The sequence below is a fragment of the Dromiciops gliroides genome, chromosome 2 (genome assembly GCF_019393635.1).
Source record: "Dromiciops gliroides isolate mDroGli1 chromosome 2, mDroGli1.pri, whole genome shotgun sequence".
In the NCBI taxonomy this organism is placed as follows: domain Eukaryota; kingdom Metazoa; phylum Chordata; class Mammalia; order Microbiotheria; family Microbiotheriidae; genus Dromiciops; species Dromiciops gliroides.
The window spans coordinates 485846235-485866352 of record NC_057862.1 but is presented as its reverse complement, the minus strand read 5'-3'; the positions used below and the strand labels follow the sequence as shown (position 1 = coordinate 485866352).

Here is a 20118-nt window from a genome sequence, read left to right as displayed (position 1 = left end):
TCAGTGCAGCACTTTAACAACATCATCCTTTAGGATTTTAAACACCTCAGCTGGAGATCTGTTATCTCCACTAGCCTTATTGTCAGCAATGCTTCCTAAGGCCCAGTTGACTTCATTCTCCAGGATATGTGGCTCTGGGTCAGTAATCACACTATCATGGTTATATGTGATATTAAGATCTTTCTTGTATACTCCTGTATATTCTTGCCATTTCTTCTAAATCTCTTCTACTTCTCCTCTGTCCCTATCAGGTTTTGTTTTTTTTATCATATCCACTTCTGCATGAAACATTCCTTTGATAGCCCCAATTTTCTTGAAGATATCTGTCTGCCACTGTATTGTTTTCTTCTCTTTCTTTGCATTGCTTACTTAAGAAAACCTGGGCAGCTAGATGGCACAGTGGTTAAAGTACCGGCCCTGGATTCAGGAGGACCTGAGTTCAAATCTGGCCTCAGACACCTGACACTTACTAGCTGTGTGACCCTGGGCAAGTCACTTAACCCTCATTGCCTGCAAAAAAATAGTTACAAAAAAAGAAAACCTTATCTTTCCTTGTTATTCTCTGTAATTCTGCATTTGGTTAGGTATATCTTTCCTTTTCTCCTTTCCCTTTCCCTTTCCTTCCTTTATTCATGTTGCTTTCTTTCTCTTCTTTTTCTTTTGAATGTTTTTTGTTGCTGCCTCCTGTATACTATTATGAACCTCTGTCCATAGGTTTTCAGGAAGTCTATCTACCAGATCTAATCCCTTGAATCTATTAACTATTTCCACTTCATATTCATATGAGATGTTATTTATGTTATACCTGTCTAGTCTCATGATTTTCCCTACTTTCTTCAACTTAAGTATTCATTTTACAATAAGAAGCTCATGATCTGAGCCATAGTCACCTCCAGGTCATGTCTTAGGTGACTGTATAGAGCTTCTCCACCTTTGGCTACAAAGTATATACTCAATCTGATTCCAGCATTGACCATCGGTAATGTCTATGCATAGCATTGCCTTTCGGATTGCTGAAAAAGAGTGTTTGCTATGACCAGTAAGTTATCTGGACAAAACTCTATTAGTCTCTGCACTGCTTCATTTTGTACTCCAAGGCCAAACTTGCCTGTTACTCCAATTATGTTTTTATTTCCTTCTTTAGCATTGTAATCTTCTATCATGAACGTGACATCTTTTTTTGGAGGGGGCGTTATTTCTAGAAAATGTTATAGGCTTTCATAGAACTAAACACATCTGGCTTCTTCAGCATCAGTGGTTAGAGCATAAACATATTATTGTGATATTGAATGGTTTGTCTTGGATTTGAATAGATATCATTCAAGCACTTTTGAGATTATACCCCAATACTGTTTTTCTCACCCTTTCTGTTGACTGAGGGCTACTCCATTTCTTCTAAGGAATTCTTGCCCACAGTAGTATATATAATGATCACTTGAATTAAATTCACACATTTTGATCCATTTGAGTTCACTGACACCCAAGATGTTGATGTTCAATTTTTCCATCTTGTGTTTGATCACATCCGAGTTACCTTAATTCATAGGACTTGCATTTCAGGTTCAAATAACGGTATTTATAGCATACTCATGCAATGTGCAGATGACGCAAAGCTGAAAGGGATGTCTAACACTGGACAACAGAGTCAGGATCCAAAAATATCTCAATAGGCTAGGAGGTTAGGCAGACTAAAATGAGATGAAATTTAATAAAGATTAATTGTCCTGTGAAATAATTTTTTTAAAAGATAAAGTTCTCCACTTGTGTAGTAGGAGCTTGGGTCGGCTCCTGAGGCTATTGCTGCTATTGAGAGTACAACATCTTTGATTCATACATACCTGGTGCTTTGCCAGCCTAATGGTTTGAATAATAGAAAGACTGGCCTAGGCCAAAGAAGGCTATCAGAAATATTTTCCTTAGCTGGAAATGCCCTAGAGCACTTCTTTCCGTTCCTGACCATAGGCAGGGAACAGTATTTTAAGTCTTGTTCATTCCCATATCTTTATACTTTGTATTTTTTCTCTTAAATTAATATTTATCATTTATTTATTTATTTATAACATTCTTTTCTTTTGAAATTTTGAGTTCCAGATTTTCTCCCTCCTAGGCTTCCCTACCCATTGAGAAGGCAAACACTATGATATTAATTATACATGTGAAATCATGCAAAACATATTTCCATATTAGCCATATTGTAAAAGAAAGAAAGGAAAGAAAGAAGGTAGGAAGGAAAGAAGGAGGAAGAGAGGGAGGGAAGGAAATAAAAATTAAGACTGGAAAATTATCAATAGAAGGAAGTTCCCATGAAAAAAATCTAGAAATTTTAGTGTCCAACATGAGTGAACAGTGTGACTATGGCAGACAAAAAATTCTAACTTAAGTTGTATTAAGAGTCTTAATGTGTAGAGTGAAGGAGATCATAATATCACTGCACTAAGACTGGGTTAGACCACAACTGGAAGTACTGTGTTCTTTGCTGGGTACCACATTTCAGGAGGGACATGCCCAGCTGGGCATGTTGTAGAGGATTCTCATTCAAATATGGTGCCTGAGGTTCCCTTCATCTGAGTATCTTTGACGCTATGAATTTATTATTGTTCTAGACTAGCCTGAACCTTTTGTAATGAACATTCTCCTGCCTTATAGTTTGGCAGACCCAGTGCTTGTGGATTTCTGCCATGAGTTCACATCATTGTGTTTATTTATGGAGACTCAATTTCAGACTAGACAAAATGGTGCATATTTTGACCAAGGCATGATGAGCTACCTAACAAATGTCTCAAAAGTATCCAGGCAGGTCTGGGAGGGCAGATAATGAAAGATAATAGAAATTACTGATTAATTTATTGGCCAGACTGACTTCTTCCCAGTCTAACTTGCTCCTGATTTACCTCCTAGGACAGAGGTGAGGGTATTATGTAAACAAGCTAATTTCCTGATTCCGGACTTGACTTGGTAACTGCTCTGTGTCTTGGTACAGTCATAAGTGGGGTAAAGGTCTGAAATATTGTTTGCCCTCAAAGCAAGTAGCATTCTCTGTGTAGCACTCCTTCAGGGCTAACTTCCCCAATTTATACATTAGCATATTGGATACTCAGAGAATTACCCACCACTCTTCTCCTTATGGTTCAAGGAGTAATCCTGAGGGTTTGAGGCTGATTTCTAAACTATTGCTCTTAAACCCCATCAAGTGAACTGCGCCATCTCTTGTTATTGATAATCAATTTGTTAGAGTTAATTAGCTTTTAGAAAGAAATCTTAACTCATTGTAGTAAGTACAGTTAATATGAAAACATCCCCCTCCCACAAATGCTTGGGACCCATTTTTCCCTTGTACATGTAAAGTTTCTGGGGAGAACAGACTCAAACTTAGAGTGCACGTGTAGCTCCTGATTTCATATTTATGTCCCATATGCCAATTAGAGGATATTCTTATTCTTAAAAATTTGAATCAAGGGGGGCAGCTAGGTGGCACAGTGGATAAAGCACTGGCCTTGGATTCTGGAGGACCTGAGTTCAAATCCAGCCTCAGACCCTTGACACTTACTAGCTGTGTGACCCTGGGCAAGTCACTTAACCCTCATTGCCCCACAAAAAAGAAAAAAAATTAATCAGCTTCTCCTGTTTATTTATTTATATATTATTTATTTGTTCATTCATTCATTTATTTCTTCATTTATTTTAATTTGTTTTTTTAATCAAAAAAGCATTTTATTATTTTCTAGTTACACATAGAGATAGTTTTCAGCATTTGTTTTTTTTTTTAAATAAGGTTTCTAGTTCTAAATTTTTCTCCCTTCCTCCCTCCAAGCAATCTGATATAGGTTATAGATATACAATCACATTAAACATATTTCTGCATTGGTCATATTATTAAAGAAGAACCAGAATAAAAGGAGAAAAAAAACACAAAAAATGAAAAAAAATGAAAAAAGTAGAAGCAGTATGGTTCAATCTGCATCCAGATTCCACAGTTCTTTTTTTCTGGATGTGGAAAGCATTTTCCATCATGAGTCCTTCAGAATTATCTTAGATCATTGTACTGCTGAGAAGAACTAAGTCTATCACAGCTGATCATCACACAATGTTGTTTATACTATGTACAATGTTCTCCGGGTTTTGCTCATTTCACTCAGCATCAGTTCATGTAAGTCTTTCTAGGTTTTTCTGAAATCTGCCTATTTATCATTTCTTACAGCATAATAGTATTCCATTGAATCAGTTTCTTACATATCACATGTTCTTAACAAGATTAGTAGTGTTTATTTGATTACTTTTCCCCAAGGTCGAGGTGGAAAGTCAGAAGCAGTAGGGAGGAAGTCTTATATGAGTTCAGTGGCATGTCATGAAGATGTCCAGGAAGTAGGGTTGGAGGTATGACTCAGGCTAGATATGGTGAAACTTCACCATTCAGAAGTGCAAGGCCTCAAGGCAGGGAGTCAGAGTACTTGATTGAAGGTAAAGGTTGGAGTGCCGGAGAGTGGAAAGAAGACAGAGGAGCAGTATGGCCTTGTTGAAGAAGGAAGCACTTAGACTAAGCCTTTAAGAGAAATGGAGTTTCAACCAAACCTAGGTGAGAAGGGAGAGCACTCCAACAATGGTGGAGAGGTCATGGAGTCTCGAGATGGTATGTAATAAACAAGAAATAGCAAGCTGACCAGTTTGGCTGAACATGGTATGTGAGATGAATGAGTCACAATCATCTGAATCATTTTAATCCGGCCCCAGAGAACCTCACCAGCCTAGATTCAGCTATTGTCTAGGACCTCCTCATCCATGGAGCTCTGTCCTTGTGTCAACCAGCACTACCAAGGATCCTTTATGAGTGTAAGGTGTGAGCTGACCATGTAACGTGCCTATATCTGCATAGTTCACCTAAACATATGGACAGGTGACTCAAGGAAAGGCATGGATTGATACCTCTGGAATCCTCTCCCCATGGAAATATGTTATTATTGCCTTGAGGGGAAGAGAAGAAACTAACTTGGCCCTCTGTTCTCCTTTGAGAGATAGGGTTAAATATTTCTGGTCTAAGAGCATAATTGGGTTCAAATACCACTTATTCCTGTGGTCACTATCCCTTAAAAGGTAAGAGGAAAACAGACTTATACTCAATAGTTTGGCCCTTTCCCACCTAATGCTACTTACACATAAGATCACTGAAGATAGTAAATAGTGAATAAACTCACCCAAGCAAATGGTGAATAGAAATCAGAGAAGTTATATAGATTAGAATATACCAGAAAATAGATGAGTGAATGAGCTCTTTAGATGGGAGTGAAATGAAATCTTGGTTTAATTGAGATGCCCCAATATTAGCCAAAGAGAAGTTCATTGAAGTTTATAGAAAAGTGAACTGGAAATTAGGGACATGTTAAAGATCCAAGTTTGCCTATATATCTTCAAAAGTGTACCTCTCCCTTTCTCTTCCATTTTGTCTCACAGAAGTCCCTAAGAAAATCTGAAACACTTGTGTCCTCTCTCAAAGCAGCAATGAAAAATGTCACTCCTCTCCAAAATGCTGCACCAGCTCTACCCCTTACACAGTCACAGGGATATGTTCCCATTTTCACCACCAATCCAAAATCATGTTCCACAGGCAGTTTGTAGCACGGGGTTCTCTGTCCCCCACTCAACTTGATTGGCAAATAAGTTACCTTAATTCTTGTTCTTAAAACCTAGATGTGAATAAGCTCCTAGCCTCCCTGGAGGTTTGCTTCAATCTCAAAGACCCCACGTTCTTCCCTGACCATAAAAACTCCCATTTCTGTGGCACTTAAAAGTGCTTTCCTTGTAACAACCCCATAAGTAAGATATGCAAGGATTAGCCTCATTTTACAGATGAAGGAAAAGAAACTGAGAGATTAAGCTAATTGCTCCTGGTCTAGTAAGTGTTTACACCAAAATTTGAACTCAAGTCTTTTCTGACTCTATAACCAGAACTCTTTTTTTTTTTTTTTTTTGGTGAGGCAATTGGGGTTATGTGATTTGCCCAAGGTCACACAGCTAGTAAGTGTTGTAACAATTGGAATGACACCACCTGCTGGAGACTTACTGTAGAAAAGTTCTGCCATGAAAGGAAGGTCTTTGAGGGCAAGAACATGTGTCTTTTCTTTGGCGTCAGGAAGTGACATTTGTTAGTGGGAGGAAGAAGGAAGAGCTGGGTGCTCTGACTGGGGTTCTTTCCTGGGGACTCTGGTGGAAAGTGGAGCTAGAAATGTGCTCTCCCTTTAATAGATAGGAATCTAGGCCTTTTCTCTCTCTCTTTACCAAATTCTTATTCTCCTTAATAAATGCTTAAAAGTCTAACTCTTGCTAAAGCTTATAATTTATTGGTGACCACTCAGATATTTTAGACAGACTAGCTAGAATTTTAGCCCTTAACAGTGTCAAGTTTCTGAGGCTAGATTTGAACTCAGGTCCTCCTGACTCCAGGGCCATTGCTCTATCCACTATGCCACCTAGCTGCCCCCAGAACTCTTTATAACACTGATGTGGAATCTTTAAAGACAGTTTCTCTTGCCTATACTTTATCTACCATCCCCTCTTTGGCACTATAAATCAGCTAATAAATGTCCCTTGAAGAAGGTAGCATTAAGACAGTGGAAAATGAAAAGCTCTAGCTTTGAATCATGGCTCTGCTACTTCTACCTGTGTGATTTAGGCAAGCCATTTAATTTCTCTGGGCCCCAGTTTACTCATCTACAAAATTAAGGTATGGGACTACATGATCTCAAAGGTCTGTTATATGATCCGTATCTCACTCCCACTTTAAAAAGTCTATTTCTTCATCATTTTATCTGTCACTTAATGCAATCAAACCATTCTTTTTAATTATAATTACTACTCTCCATGATCCAGTAGGCAAAGGTGCTTTAATGGTGCTAGGAGAGGCCATGGGTACAGTTCCATAGGTCCTAATACATCACCAGAGAAGTCTTACCCATGCCATACTCTCTTCTATGGGTCAAGTCTTCATATAACTCAGTCTCATTAAGGCCTTATTATATTTGAAGAGTAAGTTGATGTCCCCAAAAAAGACTATAAATTTGCCAAAGGCTTAGATAATCGGCAGACATCCCTTTGATTCTTTGTCCTTGTTCCCTGGGTGGCAACTTCTTGTTAAAATAAACTTAGGCCATATCCCTACCTTCTCTCTCCTATATCATAAGCATTTCAAGACCTTGCTCTGAGACCTCAAGGACTATATACAACCCTTCTTAAATCATAAACAGGGGAAATCTGGATTTTGTCTCCTACCAAGTTGGTTCTCAATTTATTCAAATAAACAAATTAGTTCCTGCTCAGAGAAGGGCTCGCTTGTGCTGACAAAGAGTCTGTTCTTACAAGAGATTGCCTACGTTCCTCAGATGTTTGCCTGCTTTTTAAAGATTCACTACTCCCCAGGGGCCATACTCACAGCAACCTCTGTCCAAGCCCAAGTGCCCCATATTCCAGGTCTCTTCTCTAACTGGTAACCCCTAGAGCTTTATGTGCCCCTAAATCTTCTTAGGCATTGTGAGAGGAATCAGTTCTAATGGAATGGCTTTAAAATAAGTTGTGTAACTTAGAGGCTCAAATTCTAAGACTTTTTGGCCTCTATATGTGAGGAGTACTTTAGAAGTCATCTTTGTACAGATGAGTAAAATGAGACCCCCCCGTGGGAAAGGGACTTAACCAAAGTCACACAATGAATGGAGAACAGCAATGAAGAAAGAGATTTACTGAACTGTTTTTCTTCTATCAAAAATAAAGCTATATAGAGGGGTAGCTAGGTGATGCAGTGGATAAATTACTGGCCCTGGATTCAGAAGGACCTGAGTTCAAATCTGGCCTTAGACACTTTATACTTACTAGCTGTGTGACCCTGGGCAAGTCACAATCTTCATTGCCCTGCAAAATAAACAAACAAATAAATAAGCAAATAAATGAATGAATAGATAAATAGATGAATGAATGAATGGAGAGATAAATAAACAAATAAACAATAAATTAATGAATGAATGAATGAATGAATGAATAAGTAAATAAATGAAGCTATACAAAATTCTGTTTGTCAAAATCCCTGATCAATGACTTGGAACTCAAAATAACCACATAGACTATCTCAGGTGCTTAGGCAGTAAGGACAGTATAACTGGTAGTCAAGCTTGCTTCGTTCATCTTAGCTTCTCTCTGTGCCTTGGCAATTTCACATATGTGTGTGTGTGTGTGTGTGTGTGTATGTGTGTGTATGTATATATACATATATGCAATAAATAAGCTTTTTTTCCCTCTTCCTCCCACCTTCTCCCTTTTAACAAATATCCATAATCAAGAAAAACAAATCTCTACTTTGACAATGTCCAAACATATATGTCTTATTCCATTGTTTCTCTGCCAGTAGTTGGGTACTTCATCATTAGTCCTCTGGAGTCATGATTGCTCATTACATTGATCAGAATTCTTATGTCTTTCAAAGTTCACTTTATTCCTTTCCATAGTTTAAGAGTCTAAAATTAGCCTCAGGTGCTCCGCACCTCCAACTGCAAGCCTCACACGCCACATCCACGCCATGCTCAGGTGGGGGATATACACAGGTTTCCAGAGCTCCAGGTGTGTGCCTAGCACAGCCTTAGGCATGGCCCTGGGAGTGCCAGCAAATTAGCTTGGGGGGTATGGGCGGCTCAGTCCAAGTTTCATTTGAGAGATGAAAAAAAGAGAGGCAGGGAGACATAGGGGACAGACAGTGTAAAGGAAGATGGAGAAAGGAGGCATAAGCGGTGGCTACAGAGCAAGCAATGAGAGAGGGGGGGCAGTAGCAGGAGAGAAAGTTAAAAGAGAAGTAGAGAGTCCATTGGGGTCAAGTTCACAGGTCATATATTTCTTGCTTTTCTTTGTAGTTACCTCTAAGTTTATTCTTATCAATAAACCCTGTTTTGCTTTAATTGAAAGAGGCTTTTTCTGTATAAGTCTGGGAGAAGCAGTTGGGAAGAGGAGCAGGCCCTTACAAGTTGCACCCCCCCATAGGGCTTAATGAACCTGGGGGATTTTTTTTAAACCCCCAGGCAGATAGGCCCTTACAGACTGGCTTAGGCAGCTAAAAGCCTACAGGCAGACAGCTAGCAGCTGTCAGATAGCCAGCCAGCTAATTTGAGCTATATAAAAAGTTACAATAAGGGGCAGCTAGATGGCGCAGTGTATAGAGCACTGGCCCTGGAGTCAGGAGGACCTGAGTTCAAATTTGGCCTCAGACGCTTAACACTTACTAGCTGTGTGACCCTGGGCAAGTCACTTAACCCCAACTGCCTCACTAAAAAACAAAACAAAAAACAAAAGTTACAATAGTCTGTAATGTAGCTACACTAGCCTACCCGTAAGTCATCAACACAATACTCCATTTCTGTCTTGATGCCTTTGCACTAGTTTTCCTCCATGCCTGGAATGCTCTACCCCTCCACCTTACCTTTTACCTCTCAGTTTTTCTACATTCTCTCAAGATTCCCTTCTACAAGGGGCCTTATCTTCAGTTCAAGCAGCTGCTATTATCTTCCACTTTCATATTACCCTCATCTACTCTGTATATACCCTGAATATATCTAGCAATTTACATGTTATGCCCCCCATTACCATATAAGCTCCTTAAGGTCAGGGACTTTTTTGTCATTTTAGTGCTTAGTACATTGCCTGGCACATAGCAAATCCTTAATAAATGCTTGGCAGCTAGGCAATGGACAGAGTACTGGGCCTGGGAACAGGAAGATCTGAGTTCAAATCCAGCTTCAGACTCTTATTGGCTGTGAGACTGGCAAAGTCACTTAACCTCTGTCTACCTCTGTTTCCTCAACTATAAATTGGGGGTAATCATAGCACCTACCTTCCAGGGTTGTTGTGAAGATCCAATGAAATATTTGCAAAACTCTTAAGGTAGTGCCTAAACAGAATAGGTACTTAGTGAATATTTGTTTCCTTCCTTTTTTTTTCTTCTAAAAAAATAATGCCTGGCATTTATGTATGGATACATAAATATGGGTGTGCTTATGCCCACACACAGAAGATAGACATGTCCTGCATATTACTATGCATAGGAGAATATGATGGAAAGAGGGAGGGAGAGAAGATAGTGGGAAGAGGAAAAAGGGAAGGAATGTGGTTCCCAAACATATGTAGCTAGTTATATATGTGTATACACACACTCTTTGGAGATCTCAAAGCACTGTGGGGGACAAATTTTAATTGGGGAGTGTTTGTTAGGCAGCTTGCCACAATATTGCAGCAAGGAAGGAGATTAAACAGGCTCTTTCAAAAACAGAATAGGGTTTATTAACAAGAACCAACTTAAAAACACAAGATTAGTAGAATTAAGGGGAAGGATAAAAAGGAATGGGGTAAGGAAAACATTAAAATGTGAATCACACCACTGCCCGGGGCTCAGCAGAACACACGGCTGCATCCTATCTCTTTCCAGATCCAATGCCAGAATGGCGAATCTTCTCCCTTCTCCTTACCAGCAACCCCTGGCTCCCAGGAAATAGGGCGGAGAAACACACAGCCCCAAGCTAATTGGCCAGCAGCCCTGATTGACAGAATTAACAAGCCGCTGTTCAACTGCCAGCCCCCCCTTCAGCTTCGGGATGCCGGAGGTCACCTGACTGCACTCACCCGACTTCCAGTCATGGCGGGGCTGCCCTCATTATAATTTGGCCAGACCCATGAAGGCAAGCGGGTGCAAGCCAGAGAGAGGTCAGGGTGCACGAACACACCAGGGTCAGGGCACATGGGGTTTCTAATTTTAGGCAAAGATGGGGTCATAGAAACCTCAAATCACAATTAATTCTTTACAGCACTATCATTTCATTATACTTCTGTATTTTAAGGGTCGATGATTTTGTCATTGTTGGTATTCCTCAAGGATGCAGATCACGGTACCTTCAAATGTAGTTGATGTGGCAGAAAAATGCATCATCCTAGGATGCTGAAGCACTAGTGGGACATCTTGTATAACCCCCAGCTGAAGAAGGAATCCTGCGCTTTTTTTCCATGACCTCCCTGAGAAGGGGTCACTCAGGTCTTGAGGTAGATAGTGAGTCAATCATTCACTAAATATTTATTAAGCACCTCTTATTTCATAATAACTGTGCTAAGCAGTGGGAATACAAAGAAAAGCAAAATATAGTCCCTGACTTCAAAGAGCTCATAATCTAATGTGGAGATGGTAGGAAGAAGCCCTTGAGCCAGATGGGAAATTATGATATGGATGCCCTGAACCCACTCCTTAAATGATGGATCTGGGGAGAGCTCTCTGATGCCTATTCTCTACTTTCTCCAATTTGGTAGGCTGTGATGTACTGAAAATTTCTTAATAGTCAGCACTCCGAGAAAAAAAAAACTAATAATAAAGTAACAATAAACTAATAAATAATAATAATAAACTAATAATAAAAACTAATAATAAAGTAAAAAACTAATAATAAACTGTATTATCACCATTTTCCATTTCTTTCTTAAGTTTAAACAACCTAGAAAACAATAAATCAATCCTGATTTGTAGCATTGGAAAATTTTAGAGGCATAAATTGTCATACTGGACATTTTTAGAGGTTTAATAAATGTTTAATGTATTATATGTTGAGATTTTATAGAAATATACCATCTTTGTGACTTCAGGATATTTGCTAAATACACTGCAAAATATCAGATGTGACTGGTTTCTGAGTTCTTCCCCTCGGTTAAAATGATTTACTTCTTTAAAAAAGATCAATGGAATAAAACAAGGATTTCCTAGTGGCTCTCAAGCTGATTGTTAAATTGCCAATGAAAAGAAATTCACACTGGAAATTTAAGAATCAGTTTGAGAGCTAGTAGGAGCTGGCTCTTGTGTCAGAAATTTTGTATCATTACTGGAAGTAATTTTGCTTCCCTGGTTATGGGGAGGTGATAAGGAAGAAGACCAAGAAACATCTTAGCAAATCTCCCTTAAGGAAGAAAATTGCCCCTTCAAGGAGGGGATCCTTGCAGAGGGACTGAGAAAGGATTGGCTCATCCTCTCAGCATCTTCCACCAAATCCTATCAGTCCCACATCTTTACTCTCCTCTTAAACATAGCATTAGAATTGGAAGGAATCTTCACAGCCTTTTAATCCAACTTCCTCATTTTACAGATGAAAAAATTATGATGTGATGTTAAATGACTTGTCCAACATTCCACAAGTAATAAGAGGAAAAGCTGGGGTTCAAGCTCAGGTGCTCCAACTCTCAATGAAGGGCTTTTACTACTATGCCAAATTCCTTCCCCTTCTCTTTCTCCCACCACCCCTTTTCCATTCCTCTATTCATCATCCACTTCTTCCTCCTCTCCCTTTCTCTTCTTCTCTAAGCACCATCATCACCATCCTCATCATTATCTCCCTATATCTACTCTTCACTCTCCTTTTCCTTCTTCCTCCTTCTCTCCCCCCTCTCTCTCTCTCTCTCTCTCTCATATATACATATATATATATACACACATATATAATCTTCCTTCCTCTACTCATTTCTGCGTCATCCTTATCTTAACATGATTCCCTCCTTTTCCTTTTTTAACTCATCCCCTCCTCTTTTTTGCCACCTGATGTCACCTTCCACCACTGAGCTGCACTTTCCCAACTACATTCACAAAGACAAACAGCCAGCTTATATAGAAGTCACTTTAATGGGAAGGCAAAAGCTTTACTTCCAAAAGACAATTTCTAGGAGTGTCTCGTAACCTTCTGAACAAAGGTCACCTTTTATGGATCATGTTAAAGCCTTGGGCAAAGTGTTGGAGTGGAAAATTTTATTGCAAACATAATCAAAGACTGAAACAGGAAAATAGGAAATTAAGCACATTGACAGGTAGGAAAATAGTCCTGCTGTGTACAAGGCAGATGGGTTCTTGCACAGGATGCCATGCAGTACATCAGTGAATAAGGGGGATAAGTCAGTGCTGCTCTGCTTAAAGGAGTGGAGGAACGGCCAACTTGAAGCCCTGAGGTAGTCTCGGCCATAAGCTTCTAGTACTTCAGGGGACATATTTTCCAGGATGTCTTTCTCTTTCTCCACCCACATTTCCTTTGTGCCTTGTATGTCTGTGGCAACAGAAAGGAGAAATGTCTGGATTAGGGATGAATAGTGAATGGCCTGGCAGCCAGAAAAATGGCTGAGTAAATGTGTCAGTTCAGGTTCCTGCATAATTCTATTGGGAGGGCTAGTAAAACCTCCAAGAAAAGTTAGATCCCTATTGTGATATCTGGACAACCTTTTACAAATGTAGAGATGTAATTTGCTTATTAGATCATAAATTTAGAACTAAAAGAGATTTTTAAAGATAACTTGACTGGGGGCAGCTAGGTGGCACAGTGAATAAAGCACTGGCCCTGGATTCAGGAGGACCTGAATTCAAATCTGGCCTCAGACACTTGACACTTACTAGCCATGTGAATCTGGGCAAGTCACTTAACCCTTATTGTCCCACAAAAAAAATATATAACTTGGCCAATCCCTTCATTTTGCAGATGAGGAAATTGAGGCCCAGTTTGATTAAATGACTTCCCAAGGTCATGCAACTAATAAGTAGCAGAACAGGAATTTGAAACTTCAAATCCAAATCTAGCTATTTTTCTTTTTTATTTCTTTTTCTAATTCAATTTTTTTCAGTTCTAAATTTTTCCCTCCCACTCCCGCCCCCATTGAAAAAGTAAAAACAAAAAACTCGAGACAAAGATACAGTCAACTGACACAAATTAGCCATGTCTACCCACTATGTTGTGGGTATGTATGTATGTATATATATATACATATGTATATATGTGTATATGTATGTATGTATATATATACATATGTGTATATGTATGTATGTATATATATACATATGTATATATGTGTATACACCAATGCATAAGGATACCCTTGTACTGCATATTGACTTACCTTTAAATGTGATATTATCTTATTGCATTTTATTTATTTTATTAAACATTTCCCAATTATATTTTAATGTGGTTTGGGCCATACTCAGGCGTATTGTGGGCTCCATGTTTTATGTCTCTGATATAAACCATTCTCCTTGTTCTGTTCATTTCACTTTTCATAATTCATTCAAATCTTCCTTGGTTTTTCAAAAACCATCCTCTTCATTATTTCTTATAGAACAATAACCTTTCATCACATATGAATACCATAACCTGTTCAGTCCTTCACCAATTGATGGGTACTCCTTCAGTTTCCAATTCTTTGCCACCAGAAAAAGAGCTGCTATAAATGTTTTTATATATATGAGTCCATTCCCTCTTTCTTTAATCTATTTTAGATATAGACCTAGTAGTAGTACTATTGGGTGAAAGGGTATGCACAATGTAATATCTCAAAGTTATAATACAGAAAGACTGGAGCAGTTTACAGCTCTAACAACAGTACATTAATACAATTGTTTTCCCATAGCCCCTCTAGCATTTGTCATTTTCTCATTTTGTCCTCTTTGCCAACATGTAAGAGGTGGTATCTCGGAATTGTTTTAATTTGCATTTCTCTAATTATTAGGGATTTAGAATATTTTTTTCATTGTGATTAATAGTTTGGATTTTTTTTTTCCTCTAGAAACTGCCTTTCCATATGTTTTGACCACTTATTAATTGGGGAGTAGCCTTTATATATCTGAAGCAATTTGTCATATATCTTAGAAATGAGACCTTTATCAAATAAACTTGTTGCAAAGATTCTTTTCCCAATTTCCTGGTTTTTTTCCCTTATTTTAGCTATACTGGTTTTATTTCATACAAAACCTTTTTATTTTATGTTATCAAAATCATCCATTTTACCTCCTATGAACAACTCTTTCTCTTGTTTGGTCATCTATCCATAAATCTAACAAATAATTTCTTCATTGCTCTTCTAATTTGTTTATGATATTCCTTTGTAACTGAATCATGTACACAGTTGGAGCTTGTCTTAGTATACAGTGGGAGATGTTTGTCTATATCTAGTTTCTGTCAGACTGCTTCCCAGTTTTCCCAAAATTTTTGTCAGTGAGCTCTTCCCCCAATAGTTGGGATCTTTGGGTTTATCAAACACCAGGCTACTGTGCTAGTTTGCTTCTATATATTGTGTACCTAATCTTTTACATTGATTAGCCTTTTTATTTTTTACTCAAGATGGCAGAGAAAAGGCAGGGACTTGCCTAAACCATACCCCAAATCCCTCAGGACATCTTTAAATAATGACTCAAAACAAATTATGGAGAAGTAGAATTCACAAAAGGATATGGTGAAATAATTTTCCAGCCAAAGACAACTTAGAAGATCAGAAGGAAAGGTCTGTCTCACTGGGGTGAGAGTGGAACACAGTCCAGTCAAGTCTATGGCAGAACAAATTTGACCCCAGCAAACCAGGAGTAGCTCATGGGAGCAACCAAATCAACAGCCATATCAGCTCTCAATCCACAGATGTAAGGGTGTTGAACAAATGGTCAAAAGAAGATTACAGGTGTCTCTTCTCTGGCACTGCATCAGGACCCTGTTTCTTTCCCCATGCTTGGATCTGGGTTGCAGTCCTGGATGGTAATCCCAGGGTAGGAGGAACACACCAGAGCTTGTGTTAGCAGTGGAGCATGGACCCTCCTCATAGTTCCAGTGCAGAAAAGAGTGCTTGTAGTTGTTCACAGGCCAGAGTACTAGCCAGGAGAGTAATTTTAAAAACTCTTCTTAGATCATACCACTTTGGAGGAACTGAAAATTTACAGATCCCTAGAAGTATCTAAAAACAACTGTACCAACTCCTTGAAACTTGGGACAGTGTGCCCTCCATTCTGGAAGCAGAGCTTCACATTAACAAAAAAAAATCAAGAAATAGGCTCTGGAAATGAGCAAACAACAGAAAAAAACTGACTATAGAAAGTTACTATGGTGACAAGGAAGATCAAAACATACACTCAGGAGAAAACAAAGTCAAAGCTCATACATCCAAAGCCTCAAAAAAAAAAATGACAACAACAAAAAAACCCAAAGATACTAAAGTGGTTTGCCATTTCTTTCTCTGACTCATTTGATATATGAGGAAACTGAGGGAAACATGGTTATATGACTTGCCCAAGGTCACATAGCTAGTAAGTGTCTGAAGCCATTTTTTAAAAATAACAAGCAATTTTTTTTTGGTGAGGCAATTGGGGTTAAGTGACTTGCCCAGGGTCACACAGCTAGTAAGTGTCAAGGGTCTGAGACTGGATTTGAACTGAGTACCTGAGGTACTCCTGAATCCAGGACTGGTGTTCTATCCACTGTGTCACCTAGCTGCCCCCAATAACAACCATTTTTATTTAAAATTTTGAGTTCCAAATTCCATCCCTCCTTCCCTCCCTTCCCCACCCCCCATAAGGCAGTAAACAATCAGTGACAGGTTATATGTGTGCAATTATGTAAAACATTACCATATTAACTGAGGCCAGTTTTGAACTCATGAAGATTAGTCTTCCTAATACCAGGCCCTGAACCCTATCCACTGTACCACTTAGCTAGCTGCCCTTCTTATCTAGTACAAAGTTGGGTTTGTTTTTTGTTGTTGTTGTTGTTGTTGTTTTGGTTTTTTTTTTTGTTTGTTTTGTTTTTTAGCAATTATTGCTTTGTAATATAGTTTGATATCTGGTATGACTAGGCCTCTTTCATTGCCTTTTTTTCAGTAATTCCCTGATATTCTTTTTTGTTTTTAGGGCAATGGGCGGTTAAGTGACTTTCCCATGGTCACACAGCTAGTAAGTGTCAAGTGTCTGAGGTCGGATTTGAACTCAGGTACTCCTGAATCCACTGCACCACCTAGCTGCCCCTCTCTGATATTCTTGACCTTTTATTCCTCTAAATGATTTTTGTTATTATATTTTCAAGCAGTCTAAAATAATCATTCAGTGTTTTGATTGATAAATCATTAAATAAGTTAATTTAGGTAGTGTTTTTGTTTGTTTTTTCAAAACAATGAGGGTGAAGTGACTTGCCTAGGGTCACACAGCTAGTAAGTGTCAAGTGTCTGAGGCCAGATTTGAACTCAGGTCCTCCTGAATCCAGGGTCACTGCTTTATCCACTGCGATACCTAGCTGTCTCTAAGTAGTATTTTAATGTTAATTATATTGATCCAGTCTAACCATGATCTATTAGTATTCAGCCAATTGGTTAGCTCTATCTTTATTTGAGAGGGTGGGAGTATTTTGGTTTATTTATTTCTTATATATGTTGTGGAAGGTAGATACCCAAGAAATTTATACTCTCTCTAGTAAACTTGAAATTTTCTATCTCTCCCTACTAGATATTTTGGATAAGATTCAGAAATGCTAATGATTTGTATGGGTTTGTTTCATATCCTGTTGATTTCACCTTTGTAATGAGTGTAAAATTAATTTACTGCCTTGTTCCTCCCCCATTGCTCTCAAATATACCTCCTTTTCTCTTCTCACACTGCCACTACTCAACTGCAGGCTCACATCACCTCATGCCTGGACTATATTGCAATAGCCTGCCAGTGGGGCTGTCTGCCCCAAGTCCATCCTTTATTCAAGCACTGAAGAAATTATCCTAAAGTTAAGGTCCAACAATATTATTATTATGTTCAGTAAATTCTAGTGACTTCCCATCACTTCCAGGATCAAATACAAAATTGCTATTTTCCATTCAAAGCTTTTCATAATCTAGTCCCTCTCCTACCTTTCTAGTCTCTGACACCTTGTTTCCCATCACATACTCTTTGATCCAGTGACATTGGCCTCCTAACTGTTCCACAAATGAGACACTCCATCTTTCAGCTCTGATCATTATCTCTGGTTGTACTCCATCCCTGGAATGTTCTTTCTCCTCAACCTACTGACTCCACTGACTTTAAGTTCCAACCAAAACCCCATCTTTTATAGGAAGCCTTTCTGAATCCCTCTTAATTATAGTGTCTTCACTCTGTTAATCATTTCCTACTTATCTTGTATATATCTTGCTTTTTATATTTTTTCATTGCATCTTGTCTCCCCTCCTCCCCCCATTACTTTGTAAGCTTCTTGAGAACAGAGAATGTCTTTTGCCTTTTTTATCCCCAGTGCTTAGCACATTGCCTGGTACATAGTAGGTGCTTAACAAATGTTTATTGTGTTATTTAAAATATTGGGGAGTAGGCTATTTCTGTCTAAGTTATTGGGGAACTAGGCAGGGATTTCCAAAATATTGCTACTTATAATTTTTTTTTTTTTTTTTTTAGTGAGGCAACTGGGGTTAAGTGACTTGCCAGGGTCACACAGCTAGTAAGTGTTAAGTGTCTGAGGCCGGATTTGAACTCAGGTACTCCTGAATCCAGGGCCGGTGCTTTACCACTACGCCATCTAGCTGCCCCACTACTTAAAATTAATGGTTATTGCACCCATTTTTGACAGTAAGCATTTAACTTAACCCCTGTGTTTGCATATCAAATTTTCCATTCAACTCTGTTATTTCATGAGTGCTTAGAAGTATTCTATTTCATTAACGTTCCACTTTTCCCAGTAGGACTACAGTTAGGATCTCTGGATAAGTTATAGATGACTATGTCTATAACTTTTTTCTTTTGTTATATTATGTTCCATTCTCTTTGATTCTTTACTATGGTAGCTGTTAAATCTTATGTGATCCTAACTATGGTGCTTGTTATTTGAATGCTTTCTGTCTGTCTGATTGAAGTATTTATTAATTTGATCTGGGAGCCTTGGATTTTGCCTATAATATTTGTAGGAGCTTTCATTTGGGGGTTTCCATTAGGAGGTGAGATTTTTTCTCTTTCTATTTTGATATCTGTTAATAATGGATCTGGGTAGTTTTCTTTCATTATTTCTTGAAACATGATGACTAAAAAACTTCAAATATGGACTTAGTCCTACCTAGGATTGATAGATTTTACCTGTAGCTAATGTCTTTTTTTAAGATCTTTGAGCCTTTTCTGATGAGTGTAAAATTCATTTACTGCCTTGTTCCTCCCCCATCTCTTCCCCTATTCCATAAGGCCTTTCCTTGTTTCTTTAATGTAGGATTTCACCTCATGCTACCTCTGCCTTTCTCCCTCCCCCAGTGCATTCCCCTCACCCCTCAATTCAACCCTAAAGATGTCATCATAGGGCAGCTAGGTGACACAGTGAACAAAGCATCCAACCTGGAGCCAGGGGCATCCCAGGCAAAACCCAGCCTCAAACATAAGACAGTCACCCACTGCATTACCCCAGGTATGTCCCCCAACTCCAATTTTTTATGGTTCTCTAGGGTCTTGTATTTGAAAGTCAAATTTGCCATTCAGTTCAGGTCTTTTCATCACTAATACTTGAAAGTCCTCTTTTTCATTAAAGTCCCATTTTTTCCTCTAAAAGATTATGATCACTTTTGCTGGGCAGGTGATTCTTGGTTGTAATCCTAATTCCTTTGCCCTCTGGAATATCATATTCCATGTCCTCTGGTCTTTTAATGTAGAAGCTGCTAGGTCTTTTCAATCCTAATTCTTAGGCAATTATTTTCATCAGCGAGCTTTTGTACCTCCTTTTCCATTTGGCCAATTTGGCTTTTCAAGCTGTTGACTTTTTTCTCATGTCTTTCCTGCATCACCCTCATTTCTCTTTCCATTTTTTCCTCTACCTCTCTAACTTTATCTTCAAAGTCCTTTTTGAGCACGTCTACGGCCTGAGACCAATTCATATTTTTCTTGGAAGCTTTAGATATAGGGGCCCTGATGCCGACATCTTCCTCTGAGGGTGCACCTTGATCTTCCTTGTCACTTAAAAAACTTTCTATGATCCTCAGTTTTCTCTGTCTGTTCATCTTGCCTTTCTTTTACTTGACTTTTAGCTCCTTAAAGTGGGGCACTATTTCCAGGCTACACTATCCCAAGCTTCAGAAGTCCCAGGTGGTATGATTTAAAGAGGATCAGGTTCTTCACTTGCCTGGCTGTTACCTGGTCCATAGATGACCCCAGACCAACTTGTTAATCAACCAGTTTTGTGTGTTGTGGTTATCTGCTCTGATGAGCCTGTGCCCCTCCCCCACCTGGGCCACTGCTACTCAAGCCTACCTCCTGATTCCAAGCAGGGGTGAAAAACCCAAGTTCTGCCTCAGCACCAGCATAGACCCCTTTAGTGTTCCCCC

The 20118-nt window shown here is 38.8% G+C and overlaps 2 protein-coding genes across 2 annotated transcripts in view; both read right to left on the bottom strand.

Moving 5' to 3' along the window:
- Positions 1 to 20118, bottom strand: part of LOC122743196 (arylamine N-acetyltransferase 1-like) — a 70305-nt gene that overhangs the window by 44370 nt on the left and 5817 nt on the right. The gene's annotated exons all lie outside the window — the stretch shown is intronic.
- HSD17B2 (hydroxysteroid 17-beta dehydrogenase 2) overlaps positions 12652 to 20118 on the bottom strand; it is a 73565-nt gene continuing 66098 nt past the window's right edge. The window contains exon 5 of the mRNA XM_043987965.1: positions 12652 to 13085. Coding sequence (XP_043843900.1) covers positions 12754 to 13085 — 332 coding nt within the window. The 3' untranslated portion in view covers positions 12652 to 12753. The remainder of the gene's footprint in view (positions 13086 to 20118) is intronic.